The 22,213-nt window shown below is 35.1% G+C and overlaps 3 protein-coding genes across 3 annotated transcripts; 1 reads left to right on the top strand and 2 right to left on the bottom strand.

The window, feature by feature from the left end:
* Window positions 1-206: 206 nt before the first annotated feature.
* LOC113711248 (uncharacterized) lies at window positions 207-4,314 on the bottom strand. Its single transcript, XM_072066824.1, has 4 exons — window positions 2,954-4,314; window positions 1,706-1,830; window positions 1,467-1,617; window positions 207-958 (listed from the first exon to the last, which is right to left on the bottom strand). Exon 1 carries the CDS (start codon window positions 4,079-4,081, stop codon window positions 3,524-3,526), a length of 558 nt encoding a protein of 185 aa, XP_071922925.1. The 5' UTR covers window positions 4,082-4,314; the 3' UTR covers window positions 207-958; window positions 1,467-1,617; window positions 1,706-1,830; window positions 2,954-3,523.
* On the bottom strand, window positions 707-3,430 carry LOC140015084 (patellin-3). Its single transcript, XM_072066963.1, has 5 exons — window positions 3,150-3,430; window positions 2,954-3,064; window positions 1,706-1,780; window positions 1,467-1,617; window positions 707-958 (listed from the first exon to the last, which is right to left on the bottom strand). The coding sequence occupies exons 1-5, from the start codon at window positions 3,428-3,430 to the stop codon at window positions 707-709; spliced, it is 870 nt and encodes a 289-aa protein (XP_071923064.1).
* A 9,387-nt stretch (window positions 4,315-13,701) lies between the features above and the next one.
* LOC113711015 (MICOS complex subunit MIC10-like) lies at window positions 13,702-20,228 on the top strand. Its single transcript, XM_027234140.2, has 3 exons — window positions 13,702-14,100; window positions 16,848-16,987; window positions 19,905-20,228. The coding sequence occupies exons 1-3, from the start codon at window positions 13,905-13,907 to the stop codon at window positions 19,917-19,919; spliced, it is 351 nt and encodes a 116-aa protein (XP_027089941.1). The 5' UTR covers window positions 13,702-13,904; the 3' UTR covers window positions 19,920-20,228.
* The last annotated feature ends 1,985 nt before the right edge of the window (window positions 20,229-22,213 follow it).

Below are 22,213 nucleotides of genomic sequence, written 5' to 3'. Positions count from 1 at the left end.
AAAGTTCTGAAGAATTCTTTGCAAGCAGCCATTTAGAGGAACAAATCCCTTTTGCATTTAGTTGTGTGCTTGGGGAATTCTAATAAGATATAGACATCAAATTATATCAACGGAAGTAAAGAAAGAAAAGGGAATTTCTTGTAGTTTTCTCCAAGAGCAAGTACAACATATAACTCGTAAACCAAAGCGTAATAGCTAAACAGGAATGCTGTAAACGAATAAACTGTATATATATGCGAAAATGCAGCAGCAAAAACATCCAACAACAGCAATTATACAATAGAAGAACAACCAAATGTAAAGCACAAGTTTTACAAACTCATCCCTTTTCATATCTATACCTGCTGCCACCAAAATATTGTCCTTAGCCCGCATATTCTTAATCCTTCCATTCCATCATAAAAGGAGAATGAAGATACTTGCATGAGTCCACTATGGGCAATATCTAGGCAAATCAGGAAAAGATGCTTAACATATAGGCATGCGTAAAGTCTATATGAAACGTCAAACAACTGAAAAAATTCGTCTATAAACAAACTCTACGAGCATAACTTGTCAGTCTTGAGATTACGATCATAAGAGGAATGCCACAATTTCCAAGCCAGATCAACCCTCTAAATTTGGTAGCTAAAACGAAATTAATGTGCAAAATGCTCGCCCTGTATGCTGAAGCCCGGTGGAACCAGCTGCTGCTGGTTTCATCTTGTCAAACACTGTATGGTACAACCTTGAACCTGTAAAGAAACTTCTTTTTTGTTGTTGGGTTGTCTATGGTAAGCAATATTTTTCCCAACTCAACAATCTTGAAGCTGCCAGAAACCATAGGCTCGTCAGCTGGAGACATTCTCCTTGGCTTTTGTATAATTACAGTATAGGCACCTTCCACGTTAGGCACATATTCAGCGTTGTAATTCACTTCCCACCCAACAACCCGTAACTCCCAGACAAGGAAGCATTTCTGCAAAATTTGACCAAACCCAGTTAGAAATAAGAAATGCTGCACTGTATCATCAAAGGGCATATTCGTCCACAACTTAGAGAAAATACAAGCTCCTCCTTTTTAAATTTTTCATAGTTATACAAACATCCTCTGTTATTCATAAACTACAGTAACTACTCAATAAATTAATATCAAGTTTGGAAGTCTCCCAGCTCCCTTCTACTCAATGGGAAAAAATTTAAATACTAAATATATAAATTTCATCTACGTGTCAACCAGAAAATGCTTGTACTGTGGTTGTAGCCAGGAAAGTAATTGCAATACAATACCTGAAAGCAACGCTTAACATGCCAGAAAGAGCTCACAGCAAATGGCAATTTAATTTCAAAAAACAGAAGCTGAGAAGGGATAGTCTTAGCATTTATGTGAATCGCAAGGGTGTCCATGTAATTTATCCTAGTAGCATGCACATGGCATCATTTACAAAGCATAAATTGGTATAGAATGACAACCATTATAGTTGTACCTCGTTCACAACAATTTCCACAGTTTGTTTGGTTGCTGGTTTTATAGTGATCTCTGGGGCAGGGTCATCAACGGTGAATTCTGGGTTGCACTCACAGTAATCTATGCTAAGCCCTCCATATTGAATTGGAACTTGTTCAGCAGAGATATACCTATAAGAGGAATAATATAATGCATGATTGATCCATGTTGAAGTCATGCAGTAACAACAGTTTCAGTAAAGAAAAAACTAATCCATACTTGAAAAGGGTTTCGGTAGTCCTTGCAGGGTCAGCAAAAACAAACTTGCTTCTGGTCCTTTGAGTCAAGAATGGACTAATCATAGTGTAAAATGCCAGATGTCACCAAGGAACATTGATGAATACCTTCAAAAGCCCCAAAAGACCAAGTGTTATATATCAAACCAAGCCACCAGTTTTAAAACATCAGAAAATAGTTCAACAATAGGTACAGGATCTGATAAGAACACTGACTAATTTGCTTCTCTTGGTCTTTTTTATTGTTTAGTCATAAGACGTTATAGGGATAAGAGGAAAAATAGAAGGAACAGAGCAAGCTACAGCCACAATCACATTTCAAGTAGTCAAAACTGATTGCACGCATAAAGAAAATGAACAAGGCATCAGACTACAAACTTCTCTCATATCTATTCACTGCGAATTTTTTACAAATACTTCATACATCCCGGAGGACTAGGAGAATATGTCAGCATCTTAAACTAGGTTTATCTAATTCCTTCAAAACCATAAACCAGAAAGCACTCTTGTCCTGCTTTGTCGAACAATTACACCATTTTCTCAGGCTTCATCACTTGTAGGCAAGATATCTATGAAAGTAGAATTCATGCTATTGTGCTGCAACTACAGAATCTTGACTATCAAGAGCATATCATTTTGATTATTAACAATTAATTGCCAAACTAAAATGCTTGAGGCGTATGTATACAAGAAATTCTCTGAAAAAAGCATGGTAACTGGCACCAAGCATAGTGCAGAACATACAAATGGATATATCTAATAATTTCCCAATGCATGAGCATGGAGAATATCTGCAATTAACATGTCAATACGCCAAAAATGGCACAAGAAGTGACCCTTTCAGCATGTCCAATGAAGATAATGAGAACCATTTCTAGTAGTAACAAGATTATAATGCAAATTATTAGGTCCTTCAGTTCATCTTCCTATTGCTTCCCTATTTTGAACCTCAAGAAGTGGCTCTTTTAGCATGTTCAGTGAAGATGATGAGGACCATTTCTAGTAGTAACAGGATTATAATGCAAATTATTAGGTCTTAAGTTCATCTTCCTATAGCTTCCCTAATTTGAACCTCAAGATATTCTCTTACAATATTTGTCTTTATCACGCTAACCATCAGATAAACACAAGCTCAAAAAGTTATCCTATTGACCAAAGAAAAAACAAGTCCATCCATAATATAGAAATATCCCTCTAGTTCAATAACAAATGACCAAAATTTACAAGATACCTGTTTTGCCACAAATTCTGGATAGTTGTCCTGAAGCAAGAGCAAAGCTTGCCTTGTGGCAATCCTAAGTTCGCGTTTCCCAGGTTCAGGTGAATTCTTAACGTCGCTAACCTGAAATATAGTATTAATCCTGCTAGGCCTAAAGTCCAACTTCCTAATACTCCTCTCCTAGAACTGAATCCTCCATCTCAAAAACCTCCTCCTCTTCTCCTCATCAGCAAATGTCTTGTTATACAACTCCTTATTCTGAAACTCCCCATATACGTTATAGCAAACAGGGTGCCCGTCTTTATCATGGTCGTGCATAAAAACAACTTTCTCGAGATCATCCCCGAGATCTTCATCAATAAGGCCATCAATATTGTAGTTGTTTCTCCAAATAATCGTGTTTTTCAACATCACAAACGCCTTCCTAACATCGAAATCTCGCGCACGCAAGAATTTTAACAGAATCATATCAGTCCTGTCATCTTCCATCAACGGCACGCCCCAAATGGATACTTCCTCTGGCAAGCTAATTTCTGAGGACTTTCCAGCTTCTTCCACCACTTGGGTTTTCACTTCTGAGGACTAAGATGAAGCTTCTTGAGCTTTTTGCGAAAATGGGGTGGTGAAAGTTTTGTTATTGAGTGCTTTTTGAACGAAAGATTTGAACTCTTCAAGCGCTTTCCTCTGAAAATCAGTGAGATCTGCGACAATATTACTCTCTTCTTTGAAAAAAATCCAGGAAAATGGATCACCATTTTTCCCTTCATCTGTCTTCGAAATTTCAGCTTCTATAACTACCTCAGCTTGCCCTGGCGGCGGCGGCAGCGGCTGCGGAAAACCAGACTCCTGAGGCTCTGCTAAAGCTTCCGCTAATGGTTTAGACGTTGAAACTTCTTTCATTGTCGAACTAACAGAAGCTTTCTCCTCAGCCAGCGGTACTGCTGGTTGAGCAAGGGATAATGACACCTCTTTCTCCACCACCGTAACCGCTGCCATAGCAGCAGTTGGTGTTGGTACCGGGACTTCAACATCAGCTGATGCAAGTGCTGGCTCTGCTACTTCTTCCACCACTCCTGATGCTGATGCCGGTTCTGGTGCTTCTTGCTCAGCCCTGGTGGGCTCTGGGGTTTGCTCAGCCATAGATTTTTCGCTAGTGAGTAGACTAATGGGTGGAGTAAACTGTAAAGCTGTTTTTTTTCTTTCTTTTTGGGTTTGGCTTTTTATTCCTAGTAGGGGCGGGTAGAAGGGATGAGGATGGAGATAGGCTGTGGTTTTTAGTTCATACTAGAAAGGGATAGATGGAATCAAATGTAGAATATGGCAAAGAGGAAAAAAGAGTAGTGAGATTTGTTTGTTTGTTTGTTTTTGGAGGCTTGTAACTGTTGCGGTGGTGTATTTGCAATGCGGGACTGTGTGCGGGAGAACAATACGATGCATAAGATCTTAGGCCTTCAGGTAATGTGTGGAGGTTAGGTGTTGACACGAGAGCAAGAGCTTAGAGCAGAGTGGTTCAGTGAATGTTGAGTCGTACTAGAATCCAAAGTTCTACACTACTCCTATTTGGATTTTTTTCCTTTCTTTTTTTTGGTGGAAGAATCCAAAATGATAGATATCAAAATTTAACAAAGATATTGGTACTGACAAAGTTCACATTTTAAATGTCACATTAAATCTTTTTCTTAAGATATAGTTTTTTTTGTTTTTGACATCATAGTAATCTTTTCGATTCATATCAATTTTTTTTGAGTTAGAGTTTTTTTTTTATAAAAAATACATGATGTATGTGAGGTATAAAAATAATTAAAAATAAGTCATGAGAATATTTTTGAAAACTTTTTCTAGAAATGAGTTTTTTTTCCTCTCTAGTCGGATGAAGTATCAATTTGATAAGGGATTTTATTAGAGTTTGATTTCCTAGACACTTTTTTTTTTTTTAGTGTAAGTGAGAAATTTCAAACTCATGACCTCTCACTTATACTCTTTTTTGCTGTGTCTTTCAATCCATCTCTCCCCCCGAAAGTTTAGATTGATTCAACTCCAATCACTATTATAGCTCAGAAAATGTTTTTGAAATCATAGATCACTTGCAGAAGCTTTTGTAGATCACCCGCTAACAACTTATAGACATGAATATCTTATGGTCTTTATTCAAGTTTTCAATTTTGGCTGGATAAAATTTAACTCACTCACACGGACTAAACTCAAGTTTGGATCCGTAAAACTAAACTCGCTTGTACTCAATTGAACCAATAAACAAGTTAAACAAAAAGCTAGAATTATTTTGACCTGATTATACTCATTCATATCTTTGTTTAAGATCAAATATGTAACAGAACTTGGTATAACGGTGGGGATTGAGATGGATCTAGGGAAATGGTGATTATCAATGGTGTAGAGTAGCTAGGTGGCATGGAGAAACATGTAAACTTGCTCAGTTTTATTCTTCTTTCTGAAGCGAAATATGTATATTTGTTTAGCCTTATGTTACTAACCAAAAAGTTTCCTTGCAAATGAAACTATTAAGAGTCACTTTCTGATTTCACACTTGTGCCACTTCTAAGTTCCAGCTTCACTATTATGATTCTAATAATTTTTCTTAGATGTTTGTATAAAATTTTATTGTAATTTATTATAGAAGTTGTAGGAAACTTTTATAATATTAAGGATTTGGAGAAACTTTTTTTCTTTTCTCTTTATTTTTTTCCTTTATTTTTTTTTTCCTTTTCCCTTTCTTCTTCTTCCTCCCTCACTTCCCACTGCCAACAATGTTTTTAAATCCGAACCGGAGAGTGAACCGAAAAATCTTTCGGTTCACGGTTCGATCGGTTCAACCGATTCGACTCCAGTTCAAAAGTTTAATAATTTTTTATTCATTTTAGTATTAAAAATTTTGAATAAAACTAAAATATTTATTTTAAAAAATAAATACTTAATAAAAATCAGTTGAACCTCTCGATTTTTACCGGTTCAATTAATTCTTTGGGTTTTTAGTTGAACCGGACTGGAGACATGTCGGGTTCGCGGTTCAATCGATCGAACCAATCAGTTCGGTCCGATTTTCAAAACATTGACTGCCAGCCACTAGACGCTATTGCCGTCGATTGCCACCATCTCACCCACCATTTTTTTTTCCTCTCTTCTCCTCCCTCCTTTTTTCCTTCTTCTCTCTCCATTTTCCTCCTCTTCCCTTTCTTTCTTCCTTCCTCCTCCTCCATCCCTTCCTCTCCTCTCTCTTTCTTTCTCATTTCTCTCTTCCCCCCGCCCCTTTTCCTTCCCCTACCCCCACCTCTAGTCGTGTGACCAAATTTGGTCGTACAATTGGTCACGTGACTAAAGGGGATGGGGAAGGGGGAGGGAAGCCACGTGAAGGGAGAGAAGGAGGAGGAAAGAGAGGAGAAGGAAAAAGAAAGGAAAAGAAGAGAGAGAGAGAAAAAAAAGAGGAAAAAAAGGGTGTTGATGTAGGTGTCGACAAGCGATGGATGATAGAGGTGGTGGGAAAAAAATGAAGAAAGAAATGAAGAAATTTTTTTGGTATGTTTTTTATTATTTTGAGGCGTGTCTTTTAAAAATGTTGAAATTTTTTTTAAAAGTTACTATAGTTAAAATTATAAAAAAAATATGGCAAAAGACTCGCTTGCCAAACAAGCCCGTAACTTGGTGGGCTGATTGTCTGACGTTTGTTTATAACATGGGTTGAGCTTTAAGGTGGGTATTTAATTCGTACTTTTGGTCTTTGATTCGGGGCAGGTAAGTATGACGAAACGGGTACACAATTTCCACCGAAGTAGGTTGTTAACCATCGTTGTTTACCAATATATATATACTAGCATGGGTCTGACCGTGCCATGCACCGGCCTGCCCAGTAATATCAATAACTAAATTGTGGGCCAAAAAATTTTTGCTGTCTATTTAACTCTTTTGTTGTTTGTGTCTGCTGTAATAATGAGGATAATTTGCTCAAACTTCATAATGTATTTGTCAGTTCAAGGGGTAAATCATATGCAAATCATGACCATAGATTACATAAACCAAGCCATTCAAGTTTTAGCAGGACATGTACTTTAGTGCTAGCCACTACATAGTATCAGCTCTAAGTAAGATTCATTGCTTACGGAAGTGTTGCATTGCTAACTAAACTATTAATAGTTATATTGGGATCTATTATTTCTTGAGTGAAAAGAATAATGGATCATAACATAATTCAAAAAAGATTGTCTAAGCAATAGAGGCAGTCATTCAGCTAGTTAACAAAAAACTTAACAAAAGTACAAAATTAGGCAATTTCAGACCTGCTGGGCTTTGACTTTCTTTGCTGGACTATCTTGGATATTGCTAGGTGGAGTGTTCTATTGAGGTGTTTCTTTAGTAGACTGCTGAGTAGTCTCTGTTGGATGTTTGCATGGTGTTTTTGCTGGTAAATTTTCATTCCGAGATGGACTTTCTAGAAAGCCATGGTTTCTTTTCACTCTTCTGCTTGTAGATATATATGATTTTTCTTAGAAGAACTGGCTGTAGTTATTTCTTAAAGCACTAACTTAGAGGTTGGTGAGAACATTAGGTCCTTTGTTGCTTTTTCTTCACGTATTGCTGATGAAGTGCCGAGTGAAGAGGAAACTTCAATGCTTTCTGGACATGCTATTATGAGTGGAATATTTGATAGCTTAGCTGTAGTGTAAGCTTTAGAGACACTATTCTTTCTTTGTGGCTGGACTTGAAAATGAGACTCATAAGTCTCCAAAAAAACACATGATTGTGTATTTCTTCAAGGTATCGTTAAATTTAGTGTCTACTACAAAGCCCTATAGCATTTTATTTTTGAGTTTTAGTGAATTTTTTTATGTATTTCCGTATTTATGGTTGAATATAAAACAAAAAGGTTTCATTTACATCTTCTTGTGCTTTAAGTTATAGTGGAGTGAACTCAATTAATTTTTCAGCATCTTCTCCAAATATAATATAATGCATTGATCCTAAAGCATCGGTTAAAGTAATTGGAATCCGAGCCCTTTAATTGAATAAGGGGAATCAAGATTAATCTATGATAAGACAGTAGAATAATTTATAATTCAAGAGTATAAATTAATAGTCTAACTTGAGTTCACTTTCACTTTGCTATTTGCATGAACGACAGTGGATAATCCAGTCAACGTCGGCATTAACATTTTCTGGCAATTCATGCAAGTAGTAGTCCAATATTTTGTGAATTCCTCATATGCAAGTTTCGCAATTCCTTGCACCCAAACCGTCTTTTGTTGAGTAAAGCAAGCATGGTATAGACAAAATAGCTGTGTTTAGGTGGAATTTTTAAATAAGAAATAGCACCTACAACTGGAAATGATGCTGGGAAATTCCTGATTGCTTTGATATCTTCTTCATTTGCGGGAGGAAGTAAATGATTTGGATCTTTGTACATTTTTTCATCAAGCAAATTCTTGATTTCTTCCTTGTTCAAAGTACACCTGAATGATTATAGTCAGAATACAGATAGAGAAATCACCATGGGAGTGCATTAATATTTTATAGTCAAAAGTAAAAAGAAGATTAAATTTACCATTGCCTCAAAAAGAGTTCATCTGGCAGTGGAGGATTTATTAGAATATCGGACGAGTATCTTGTAGTGAATGACAAAACTGCAGAAATCATGAAAGTTTTTAGTAAGACAGAACTACAGAAATCATGAAAATTTTTAGTAAGAGAATATATGAAGCATTTAGAAGTCTATTAGCAAACAATTATAATGCATAGAGAAAGTTTTACTATTGAATGTTGTCACTTTGACGTGCATAACTATGATTAGGGGGCAGTGTTAATCATGTTTGCTATTTTGCTTCCTTCATCATGTTCAAATTCATTGTACAAAGTAATAAGCATGAGTCTTTTCCTATCAGGTATAGCAAAGAATTGTAATTGTTATCCTTGATCTAAAAGATAGATATAACCTAATCCAAAAAACTACCATCTCACTTATTAAAATCACACACATAATATTACTTAAATTTGATGCAATAAGACAAACCTTGTTATATCACTTTGAAACTTAAATCTCTACCTTGATGCAGACAAATCTAAAAATTAGAAAAAATATAAATCATTTATGGTGATTTATAAGAACAACAGGGGCGCCTTTTTGACAAAAGGGAAAATGATTCCAAGTAAAAAAATATAACTACGAGTAGAAGGAGGGAAGAGAACAATTGTACCTATGTTTTCTCTACTCTCTTCAATATTGGCGAAACTGAGAAAATGGCATAAGAAGGCTTTGTTGTTTCCCGTTTTGTGTAAATGGTAGGTTTTGGAAGCTGTACCATACATGATTAAAAAATTCTTTTATAAAAGCAAACATCACTTCAGGAGAGAGAAGAATTTCACTAGTAAATTCAAATCTAGTACAAAAATGATTGATAAATTAGTACAGCATTCATCCCTAAAGTGAGCAGATTTTTGGGGAAAAAGAAAATTTTACGTGCATATGGAAGATTTTTATGGCTGCAATCAAAGGAAGTACAATTAGTTATTGAGGGAATTGGTAGAAAAGTAAGGATTTTGCAGGCTGATAGTCAGCTATGTCAGCGAAAGAAAGAGGGGGACTGAGAAAGCTTTCGGGTCTTGAACCTAAAGAATGACTAAAAATGTTTAAGACAAAATTTCATTAGGGTTAAGTGTTAGACTAACCACTTGCAAATTTGGATGTTTCACTAATTGACCGGTCTAATATGACTTACACTAATTAGACTCAATCCATTATTTAATTAATCAGAAAAGAGCCCATGTGATGAATGAAGCCCACAAACAGTATACAACTATTTGCATTTGATCAGAAAATTATAAAGGAATAATTTCAAATGTACAAAAATGCCCCTGAATAGTTAGCAACTATTTTGATAGGTAGCTTTCATGGAAGGACCCAACTGACCTTTGTCACCAATAAAAATACAAACAAAAGAAAGAAAGGAAAATAATTAAGCTATTATTACCAATTAGCCCCAAATAGTATGGAACTATTGATACTTACAATTTGGATACCAAGTCCCAAATAGACATTTCTCACTCCTTAATGCCCAAAATAAAGAAATGAAAATTGCTTCCTCCAATAACACCATGACACTTTGCATTCAATGGAGAACTTGAGTTGTTCTCTTATCTAGTAGGTAGATGTGTGTGAATTTCTTATGCTACTATTTGGAGGGTTTAAATGTCATTTTATTCTTCCAAATTCTTGTCTAAAAAAAGGATCTAATTTACTTGATGTTTCAAACAATTTCCATTGATAAAAAACTTGTTCAGATTTGGTTTAAAGACTCAAACCAAACATAACTAGTATTTTATATTAGGTAAAACTTCAAACTTGACTCATATCAAAATCAAATTTAAGTATAATTTAAATTCATTAAACTAAACAAATAAGCTTGATGAAGTCTGCCACCATAGCTCTGGTACTTGCATTCTTTCAATATTATTGACATCATGTGGAGCACTACTGCCCTTATTTTGTTGTTTGGAATTTTGCTTCTCACTACATCGGCTTTGTGCTTTAGTAAAAATGTTCCAATTCTTTCAATACATCCTGCTTTATTTTTTCCGAAATGATCAAAATTGTGTTGTTACTTGTTTATTCTTGTTTAAGAAGGTTTATTCTCCCATATCTAACTAATTATCATTAGAATAATTGGCTATCAGCTTTCTTTGGGTGCAAGTCATGGGATCAAATCTCTTAACTAACAATCATTTTTAGGATTTTCTTAAAATCTTACCAGCTTTGCACTCATACTCGTTTCTCCTTTGTCTTGTTGCCAAGTTAGAATTATTCCTTTGGTTCATTTGAATCCACCCTCTCCTCCTTAGCATAGAGTAGGAATAGGAGAAAAATGGAAAACCTATCGTGTCAACAAATAAAATTTTTTTTTCTCCCTTGTCTTGCTAACAAGTTAGAATTATATGGTGGCAAAGCCAAAGCTTCGTTCTCGTGTGGAAACAATTTCAAGAGCACCCGTCATCTTCGTTAGGTAGTCTTCACCACTTGAGCTAATTTTTTTACTTAGGAGTAGATGCACGATAACTGAAAAAGCAAGGGATAATTTTATGAGTTAATCTTATATTATATTGATTAATACTGTATACATCATCATTATTAGAATATTGACACATATATAAAATTTAGATTTCAAATTTAAATTTAAATTAATTGTTATGTATTTAATGGTGATAGTTTATACAAGATTAATCTTAATTACATTCAACTCTTTTGAGGTTTGACTAAATGACAAGTTGAACCCCTAGATTTGGCCAAATTATCAATACCCCTAACTTAATGATAATATAAGTAGGGCTGCAAATGAGTCGAATCAAATCGAGTTTTGACCAAGTTGAGCCGGGTCTCGACTCAATTTTATTAAATTTGAACTCGAATTCGAGTTCAACAATCTCTCGATATAAAACTTGAACTCTGATCTCGACCTCAAATTCGAGAAAAAAAAAAGAGATTATAGGATAAAGAACACTAACTAGAATGTAATCAAAGCTTTTGTCCAAGAGAAGTTCTTGTGGCAGTTATAACTTTATCCATTCCACTGTTACCCTTCTATCCTTATAAAATCAACCAAATGAACTGTGTTTACCCAAATCCATTCTGATCTTCAGTTTTTGGCTCTTTGCAACTTATCACCCTACTCCTTTTCTTCACCACTCTACCTTGAACCATCTCGAGATCCAAATCCACCACTTACCCAAACATCTGAGCGTCATTAACATAGTCATTACTTTCACCAGTTATAACTTATACCAACATCTTCACATATACCAAATTACACCAACTAACAACTACCCTTTCAAAGGGATCCCAAATCCAATCTTTAAATCAAACCCTTTGAACAAAAATTCCTGCAATGGATTGGGGATGTGTCAATGAACGCAAAGAACTGGCCAAGTTCTGTGAATAAATGTTCTTTTTGATAAAATTCACCCCATTCTAGAAATGTGTCGAGCCTAGTTCAAGAAAACTTCAAAGGGCAGCTCTATTTCGACGATTGTTTTTAAAAATGTCATTATTCCTAGATTTTGGCCCTATTTTTCCATTTTTTTTGTCCTTCAAAAATTCTACCTAAACGCATTCTAGAAATGCATCAAGCCTAATTCAAGAAAACTTCCAAGATCAACTCTTATTTGAGTGACTGTTCTTAAAAGTACGATTATTCCTAGAACATGGCCCAAAGAACTAGAAATTCTTTTTACTTTTCTTGAAACAAAAAACAAGAATGAAATCGAGATGAACCAAATTGGGATTGAAACCAATCGGCAAAGTAATGCCATGAGAAGGACCGAAGGCTAGAAAACAAGGGATCGCAAGAATTTTTAACCAAAGAACCAATGTGGGAGACAATGCAAAGACTTGTAACAATAAAGTGGGAGACAATGCAAATTTTCCTTCAAAAAAATTTGGCAAACACAAGAGGTTTAGAAAAAAGAAATTTCGTCCATCTTATTTTGGTGCTTAGTAATATGATACACCTATTTAATTTGAAGTTTGGTTGTTTCATCTATTATTGGTTGAGTTTGATTTTTTCTATTTGACCTTTGAAATGGTGATTGAAATAGTGCTTAGAGGGCTAGCTTTTGCAAATTATGATATTATATATAGGGAAAAAAGGGGGATCTATTGGCATAATTACGTAGAAAAAGGTGAGAGTGATAGTAGTCACTAGTGACACGGCAAACACTTAGATAAATTCGATCTATATAAATTCTATGATCTAAATTTTTCTACACTATCTCACTAACTTAAGAATCGATGGTGTGGCAAAATTTGGATCACATAATTTATAAGATTAGGTTAACCTAAATTTTTGTCGTAATGATGACAAGTTTTTGATGGAGTAGGGAGATGGGGCGAAGAAAGGATGGCAACCATGGAGGGTTTTGATAGCGTTAATGGAAGAAATTTGGCCCATTAAAACTTTGGAATTCAATAATGGCATTCTTGACGATAGGGGCTACATGGGTAAACATTTGTCTATTCCAATGGGGAGACTGTAATTCGGTCAAAACTCAAAGTTAATTTTGTATTTTAGGCAAACCTCAAGGGGGGTAAATGTAATTAATCCAAAAAAGGAGAGTACATGTAATAGGAATGGACTGCACCTGCTATAAGAATTTCTAAATCAAAACTAAATAGGCCTATGTCGTTTCTACTGAGCCGGGCTTCATCCATGGAAATCCATAAAATGAACAGATCCACCTACCCAATCTTAACTCAACAGAGGCCCAAAAGAGTCACCCCATTAACAAAAATTTTCCCTAAAAAAAAAAAGAGAAAAAAGAAAAAAATTTCAGGAATTCGGGAAAACTCCACAAATTAAAGCATAGGGTAAAAAATAAAAAAATTTCATGTTAAATCTAATATACAGAAAAGCTTCTCGTAATTTCAAAACGCATAATACGACACCTCATGTTTTGAACTAAATTATAAAGGTGACGGAATCCGTTAAACTTAACGGAAATGGATGAAATGACAAAACTATTCTAATATAATTAAACAAAAAACGGCTCAATAAAATCATTTGTTTTATTTTCTAGACAGAAATAATTGATAATTAAGGGATGAAACATATATATTTGTTAAAAATTAGGAATAAATTTTTTTTTAAGATACTAATAAGTCATTTCCGTTAAATATAATGAATTTCGTTACTTTTACAATTTCGTTAAAATAAGGTATCTTGTTGTACGTCGCCAAAACCAAGAGGACTTTTTTGTATAATAGATTTAGAACCGTTTTTTTTTTTTTTTACCCTAAAGCATACGAGAGCAGACAGAATCGAAACCCTCGCGGATTATATGCGAACCCAGTAAGAAGAGGAAAACGAAGAAGAAGAAGAAATCAAAGGAAATATAGGAAAAAAAAGGGTTAATATTGCCTCTAAGCTTTCTATTTTCGTCAAGATTGTGATATTTTCTTCACGGAAAAGAAATGGCGGAAGAGAAAGGAGAAGCACCAGTTGCATCACCTGCCGCAGCAGCAGCAGCAGCTGAAATCCCACCACCGCCACCACCATTGCCTCCCTACGATGACGTAAATGCCAAGTGGGATGTGTGTATGGACTTGAGCATTCGTCGGATTTTCTATTCTACCGCTGTTGGCGCTTTTGCCGGGCTTTTCCTATTTCGTAATCCCTCTTAAACACTCCTCCTTTTTTCATTTAAAATTGTCATTTAATGTTTAAATTTCCTATGTTTTAGAAATAATTGCTGTTCTGGGTTTCGTGGATGGAATTATGAGGATAAATCTATAATGGGTTGGAGGGCTTTGATTGGCTCTTTCTAGTTTTGTTTTGGTAATCTGGGACCAGTTGCAATAGTATTTTTGGGATTTTCTCTCTTTTTTTTTGGAGTTGGTATTTTTGTGTAATGATGATTTAAGGGCTTTTCTTTTATGAGTTATAAATGGGAAAAAATGATGGATGGTAAGAGAATCTGTACAATATAATGATGAAGGTGTTTTGATTTTGTTGCTGCATGATTTTAAGTCACGATTCAATAGTCTGATGGGATACTAATGGAATGGGATATTTGGAGTGCTATTTGGTTTTTGGGATTTGGATGGAAGTAGGTTTTGTATCGCGTATTTTCATGTAATAAGGTAATGAGTGGTTAGGTATTTATGTTATGATTGGAAGGAGATTGAAGTGCAGTATCCAGATACTGTTGTTCTATGGTGGAAGAATGTTGCAGTTTACTCAAGAATTTAGATATCTTAAGGTGGAGATTTTATGAGTGTAGAAGCATTTTCCTTTACAGCAATTGAGGCAATGAAAGATGTGCAATTTTATCAGTTTAGGTATTCTAAGAGATGTTGGTGTAATAAGTGGCGCATGAGATATACTGAGTTTGTCTTTTGGGAAAGTATTATAAGCTTACCACAGCAAGTAAAATGTGTAGGGGAGATAGTAGCACGTTTAAGACCTTTGAATGAGGATGTAAAACACTTAGTGAAAAAACTATAGATACAGAGATGTGACATGTAACCATGATTTCTTTTTCTTCCTTTTATGACTAGGTTTTGCACCATACATTGATTTAGAGTCCACATGGCTATGTTTCTGATAAATGGAGCAAATTGGGGGGGAGGGGGGCTAGGGGAGCTCTCCCCCAAAGTTTTGGGATTTTTTCTTTTAGTCACTAGGAAATTTTGAAAATTTTCATTCAATTCTTTCTCTCACCCCCCTTCCTCTAGCAGCTGGCCGCCCCAACCAAGATTTTGACAAAATTTCATTGCCCCCTCTCCTAGCTTTTGCTTTATGTAAAATTTGAACTGATACTCCTCTTTGAATGTCTTTGACCTTTGCTATTTAGTTAATTGATCTATAAAATTCATTTTGTTATTAACTGCTTTAGCATTACATATTAACTTGTTAGAACTTTATCTATTATGTCAAGAAAAATTTGTTTAAAGCTAGAACTGGGCACACCTTTCGATTACTTATCTGGTTTAAATTTTCATTTTTGATCTGTCTAATTTCAAATTTACGTACTTGGTTCTGCATGCATGTGATCTTTTTATATTTATATTTGCAGCTAATAAAATTGTATATTCTCAAAAGTTCTCCCCATAAACGTATACAACTACGTTTCACATTTAATTAGAAATTCTATTTGTGCACTTCCTTTTTGCATTCTAAGATATAATTGTCACTCACTTTTTGGCACTGGAGAATGGTCAAGTTGTGTTTTTCCCCTTAGGATGTTAAGGATGAAAAGACTGAGTATTTATATTAATAAATATATCCATGCACATTTGTGTTTACTAATGATTAGATACCATTGTTATTATGTTTAATACACTTAACTTTACTGTTGTTATGTTAAAATAATGTTGATGATAAAAAAGAAGTTGTTGAAATTTGATTATTCATTTTTTTACTTTGAGATGCGATTAGATATCAAGATTGGATAATTTAAAGGACAGAAAGAAAAAACATGCTAGCCATAATTCTGAAGTTACACTTGTAAAATGATAATTATCTATACATATAGCCCCTGGCTAACCACAGATTCTGGGCCTGCCACTGCTTTCTGAGATGGGTTGCAATGGCATTAAAAGTTTTTAGTTGTCTTGAGAACGGCTTTAAGGTGGTATTTTGGTCATAAGTTGTAAATGACGTGTTTCTTTCTACCAATTGGACTATGAGACAACTTCTGTCATTATGATGTTAATTCTTTTTTTAAATTACACGATTTCCACTTCAAGTCTGGGAATTAGTAGAACCAGGGTTGTCTTATCTTCTGGCCATTATAAATGAAGGGGGACCACTAAAAGCAAATGGTTTTTGTAGAAGTATAGAGGATATGATGCAGCATGTGAGATACCTTTGAAATGCTAATTTCTGTTTTCTGCAACACTGAATGAATATATGACATAAATATCACATCATTCTGAAAATTGTTGGTATTAGATGTGAGAAGCTTTACTTATTCTAGGTCTTTTTTAGCATCTATAGTTCTTCATTCTAATTGGTGCATTGTCAATTTTGCGGTAGTAAGTGTTTACTTTGTTGAAGTGGCTGTCGGCATCATCATTTGAGTAGCTTAGGTAGCATTTCTTCTTAATTTCAGCAGGGAAGAGACAAATAGGACTTTTTAGTTTATTTGCAGTGACTACACCTGTTGTTGTTGTTGTTGTTGTTTTTTATTTTTTTATTTTTTTATGCGAATCCTGCTACTTTTGTTACTGGTCAATTTATAATGAAATACTTCTCTTTACTTGTTTATGTAATATGTTGACAGAAGTGATAAAGTCCATATTGCTGATATTCTCTTTTAATAGGAAAATAATTACATTGATTTGTTGATTTATAGTAAATCTTTTTGTTCACTTATGTTTTATTTTTACTTCTTGATGAATTATTGGTACCAGGGAGTCCTGTTACAAGATGGACTTCTGTAGGATTGGCTACTGGCATTGGTATCGGAACTGCTTTCACAGAGTGCTCTTACATATTTGGGCGATCTCCAGCAAAATTGACCCCTAAAATTTCTAAGGCACCTTTGTCAAAGGTACAACTCAGTGACTCACATCATAATCTATTTAATTTAACTTAATAAGAAGGTTTACCTGTCAGCACAAAATAAATGGGGATATAATAATTGAGAAATTGGTTTATACTGATTAGTGTTCTTGCATCTTTTGAACTCCATTCAATTCAATCTATAGGGAAGGCTTTTGAGCTAAATTTTAGATGGTAAATAATGTTGCACCTAAAGCATACCAATACTTCACTGGTGGTTTTGATCCCTCTCCTTTGATAAACTTAAGGATATCTACTTATGGAACACATGGTAGCTTTTCATTGGTATAGCAAGATATAACCCCAAATATGAAAGCTAAAGAGATCTACTATCCGAGAGTTTTCCTTTTATCGGCATCAATTGCATTTTTTGAGTTCAGTGATCATGATTTTGCACTGAAATGATTACTATATTCCATTAATTCACCAAGAAATAGACCGTTAATTGCTTCTTGTTAAAAACTAGATTTTTAGGGACGAGAAACCTCAATAAGAATACTAGATTTTTAAACCGGATTCTCATTATGGTTTAGTGATCTTAGCTAGTCGAGAAAGAAATTCTTAAATAGTTGGTTACCGTATTTTTTTTCTTTTTGCATGTCAATAGTCGTTACTGTGCATATTTATTGCTTTAGCCATGATTCTACTTTTCTCCTGAGGCATATAAAGGTGGATAGGCTTATTGCTCTTGAGCCCATTTTTTATTTGCTTTCTTTATTAAAGTTACAAGTTTGAGTCTGAAATCTGTGCCAACTTAGAACATATAATTTAGTTTTTATTCTCAGGTAGTCGGATAAACTGCTGGTTAATTTAGAACTTTTACTTAAAAACCGAGTAAGTTTTTTCCCTAAAGAGTTAGCTTGGATGTGCTACCAAACGAAGAGTAGATTAGTGTTTATTATGGGTGTATATTTGGGTCTGAAGAAGAAAATTTTGAATGCTGTCCTTTAATTATTTAAGCCTTTCATAGTTCTTTCCTGGATGGCATAGACTTGAACCCTTTTTGTGCCATGATTGAGTGCTTCGTGGTGACACTATACATTCACATTCAGAGATACTGCATTCACGTGCCTTATTTTGTAACTTATATGATCTTGAGCTCTTGGGTCTGGAGTAAGAATTTGATGCTTGTTATTCTCCTGTTGTGTGTTCTGATGATAATCTATTGAATTAAACTATGGTTCATTTTTGGCTCAGGCACCATGTGATAGCTAGTATGTAATGGTCTAGTTTTATTTCCTGGAGCACTTATCTAATTTGTATGATTCCTGAACGTTTCACTATTCCATGTACAGCTAATCTGGAAGCATATGTGTGGCTTTTTTTTGAGCTTTTCCTGTACTACGTTTCTATTTTATCACGTCATGTCAAATTAAATATTGTAAGCATTTCAAATAACTCGTACTCAATGACCAACTAGTGTCACCATTTTTATGTTGCTATATGTTTGGACATCACTGGTTAGATTTCTAAAATTCTAGAGACTCCAAGAGCCAAAGCATTACAAGAATTAAGCCCTATGATGGTGTAACATACCATTGCAAAAACTAGCTGCTAGTTCACAAGTAAAGTGACTTATCAGATCAAATCAGTGGCTGCTAAATGGCTGACATTGACAGTTGTCACCAGTAATGCTTTGTTTTGGTGCTGAAAATGAGCAAAGTGAAGTAAAAAAACTGGCTGCTTGAGCTACTTGATAAGGTTGCTGAGTCGCACAAGGTTAGTGGATTGAGCTCCTATCAACAATCATGAGTTGATGAGTTCACTTCAAGAATAAAATCAGTCTGTATATTCTCTTGCAGCTTGCACATGATTCTTCATAATTTGCTTGGAAACAGATGCTGTGTTTCTTGCTTCTCCCTATTATTGTGTCTTAGTTAAGGGTCCTTTTATTTACAATATCGAACAAAATTTGGGGATTCTGTAAAGCAAATGGTCAGATAACTTTCCTTGTTAAGGAATTAATTATTACCTCAGGAAAGTAGAGTCTACAATTTCTATTAGGAGACTTAGTACTCTAATGGGGGGAGAAATAAGAAGAAAGGCTGTGAAGATTCAGCAAGTCAAAAGGATATAGTTGCCTGGATAAATTCAGGAGATGAAGGAATATACTGCTTCCGAAATGAAGATTTACTGCAAACCGATTTGACCTTCAGATATATAGATAATGCAATATTTTGTCATATTGAGCTCATGTTGAAAATGCTTCAGATGTTGTACACGATTTTGGACCTGTATATAATAATGTCTCCCATTTTTTATACCGTGCAATGATCTGTACCTATAGTTTACAAATGGTAAATATGTGGTGATGTGAAAAACACGTCACATGAGTACATGTGATGTTTAGAGTCTTGGGTTCATCCTCATGAGTACCTCATGTATGTACATATATGTGAACACATGATCAAGTCACTCTTATAATTGGAAGTTCTTTCATTTATAACCAGATCCGCTACTTGCTGTGTAGTTTTCTGGAGTACTTTGTAACTAAATAATCACAGATTTCTTTGCTTGTTTGAGTAAGATGAAAGGCTATTCTATTTTCATGTATGGATATCCTTCTTTATAGTGTGTGAAAGAAAGGGAAGGGAGGGCTGCCATAGTGAATCATTTTCCTTTAAATAGAGATATCTCTTCCTGTATGACACTTCTGAGATAAATGTGCTCTGCAAGTTCTTTTATGTTCCTTTCTCTCTGGTGCTTCGCTATTAGAATGTACTACTGCTCTGGAAGAGAACCGTTTTGATTTGTGTTTATGTCTAATTGTTCTTGTGTTGCCTCACGTTGTGCTCTGGCTTCTCTACCCCTTGGTTTATTTAGTATTTCTAAAATTGTGATGAAATACGCTTTTGTGTGCTTTAGATTTACATAACAGACTAATTTACACTTGCCATCTATTTCAGGATGCGGAGCACTGAAGCAGAGCCTGAGATCTTTGGCTTCCAAAATTTCCAAATTAGTAAGCATTTTCCTAATTGGACTTCATTTTGCCTTGAGCGGCTTTGCCTCTTGCGAGATTGTTTTACATGGTTGATTTTTCAGCATGATGTATGGACAATTTTCTTCTGAACTCCAATGCACACTGTTCTGTAACTTGAATACCAGGCTAATAGGGAAGAAAAGGGATAAGCTAATAATTACTTTTGTCTTGGCATGCTATGTATTGAGGCTATTTACTTCTATTCAATGGGCTTTTTAAGGTACCAAACAAGAGTGTTCTCGAAACATATTTTAGCCTTCCAAGTATCTCATTCTTCTTTTTTGGCATGGCAAAGCTTCCATTTGGCTGAGGTTGCCTTGAGTAGTAGCTTCATATAGCTACTGATTTGGATACTTGCCCACGATATATCTGCTTCTGTCATGATCGGCCTGAAACCTAGATTCTTTACGAGTGTTTTAATGGAGAAGGTAAAGCCGGGGGACAAGCCTGGTGGGTTGGACATTTGTACTCATTCACTTGTCCACCATCTGAATGAGGTTATCCCTTTTGGACTTGGTTTGTACATCGAAGATAAACTTCCTCACCTTAGTTGCTTCAAATTTGGTAAGGCATAATTGTGGTAATGACAGATAGGGTGAATCATGTTGACCCTTCCAGGGCTCTGTCAATATATACATGTTGGCTAAATTCTGATTTCAGAAATATATGTTAATAACTACTGTATTCTGCTAAGTATCACACAGACTGGTGCAGAGTTGAACAAGTACATGTAATCACTTGGTTGCAACAGAGACGAAGCAAAAAAAATAGTCCGAAGCACGGTTTCATAAAAATTAAAAATAAAAAAACTCAACATTTCTACGAATCCTGGCCAAGAACTAATACTGCAAGAAGAAGAAAAACTAACGGTGATATATTAATTCAAATCATGAAGGGATTATATATAAGTTTTTAAACAATAGTGGGGATTATGTGATAAAATATCAAATTACGGAAGGTAAAAAATAATTTATCCTAAAATGTGAATGGAAAAGACAAATTGTCACTATAATGACACGAGTTGGTGGAGACGATAAAGTTTCTTGAATTGTCAAGTGCATCAATTCTTGAGCCGCCATGTACCATGCATTTGTTGCCATCACAGTTTAGACTTGAGAGAATTCTTTGAAGAATATATTGTGTGCCCAATAAATATATGACGGTAGTGGTCAACCCGCCAAAATGGAAAATTGGTGCTGTGCCCATCAAGTGCAATTTTTCCAACCCAACCTTGTGGCAGGAAATTAAGCAAGTAAGCAGTTGGGAGAGGGAAATTCCATTAGGGAACACAATGACAACCAATTCGCATTAGCAGGAGAGTAGCGATGACAACCAAGTGTCAGACAGTAATTAGCAGAATTTGTCATACGTACACGCATTACACGCATGCTTTCTTTGTGTCATTATGTCCGCTTTGAACATTGCAGATGCGTTTACACATGTAAGCGTGGTATCCTTGTGAGGTGTTTATTGCTAACAAGAAAGATGCAAACTCGGGGGAGTGGTACGGGGGGAAGGAGTGTAAGCGTGACGTCTCGGATTCAAATCCTCTTGTTTACATTAAAAAAAAGAAAAGAAAAAGGAAGATGCAAATTCTAGATGAGGAAATTTGCCTAAAAATGATGTATGGGTGGTCATATTTATTGCAGACATTGCTGCTATTGCCCACAATATTTGAAGAGCAAGGAATTATGCTATTTTCTTTGTCAAGAATAGTAGTTCAGCTTATGCACTTGCCTTACCGACCAGATTGTGGAGGATAGCATGTGGGTTTTTTTTTTTTTTGTTATTTAAATTTTTTGGAGATAATCTGCTACAAAATTTTATTTATGCTAATAAGTACATCATATCTGTCTTGCATTAGTACCTAATTGTTGTGCTACAATCTCTATACCCAACTTAACTGTTTGGGACAATAGTCATATGATAAAAAAGTATTGACTTTCTCAAGTTCTCTCTGTAAGGTTTGGAGTCCCCTTTTGAACCAAAAAAACGTTGATGTGTTTACAGAGACTGATTGCCTATCAAACTTAGTTAGATGAAGAGACACAATGAATCTAGCCATACTAGACACTGATATCATGGATAATCCGCCTAACATGTTTTGAAGCACTAGCAGGATTTTGCCGTCATAATTGCAGTATTTGGCTACCAGATGGAGAGAAACTTTGGAACTCTCTGAGGAATGGAACTTTAGATTTGGCTATATTTCTTAGCTGTTGAGAGGATTTC

This window comes from Coffea arabica, chromosome 10e (assembly GCF_036785885.1).
Source record: "Coffea arabica cultivar ET-39 chromosome 10e, Coffea Arabica ET-39 HiFi, whole genome shotgun sequence".
Taxonomy (NCBI): Eukaryota; Viridiplantae; Streptophyta; class Magnoliopsida; order Gentianales; family Rubiaceae; genus Coffea; species Coffea arabica.
This window is presented reverse-complemented; position numbering and strand designations above follow the sequence as displayed.

Excerpts from the sequence above, each read along its gene's own strand:
- LOC113711248 (XM_072066824.1), bottom strand. The coding sequence starts at position 4,081 with ATGGCTGAGCAAACCCCAGAGCCCACCAGGGCTGAGCAAGAAGCACCA.
- LOC113711015 (XM_027234140.2), top strand. The coding sequence starts at position 13,905 with ATGGCGGAAGAGAAAGGAGAAGCACCAGTTGCATCACCTGCCGCAGCA. Across the intron at positions 14,101-16,847 it reads TGCCGGGCTTTTCCTATTTC|GGAGTCCTGTTACAAGATGG; the intron begins GTAATCCCTCTT and ends TATTGGTACCAG.
- LOC140015084 (XM_072066963.1), bottom strand. The coding sequence starts at position 3,430 with ATGGAAGATGACAGGACTGATATGATTCTGTTAAAATTCTTGCGTGCG. Across the intron at positions 3,065-3,149 it reads GATGAGGAGAAGAGGAGGAG|GTTAGCGACGTTAAGAATTC; the intron begins GTTTTTGAGATG and ends ACTATATTTCAG. Across the intron at positions 959-1,466 it reads TGGAAATTGTTGTGAACGAG|AAATGCTTCCTTGTCTGGGA; the intron begins GTACAACTATAA and ends CAAATTTTGCAG.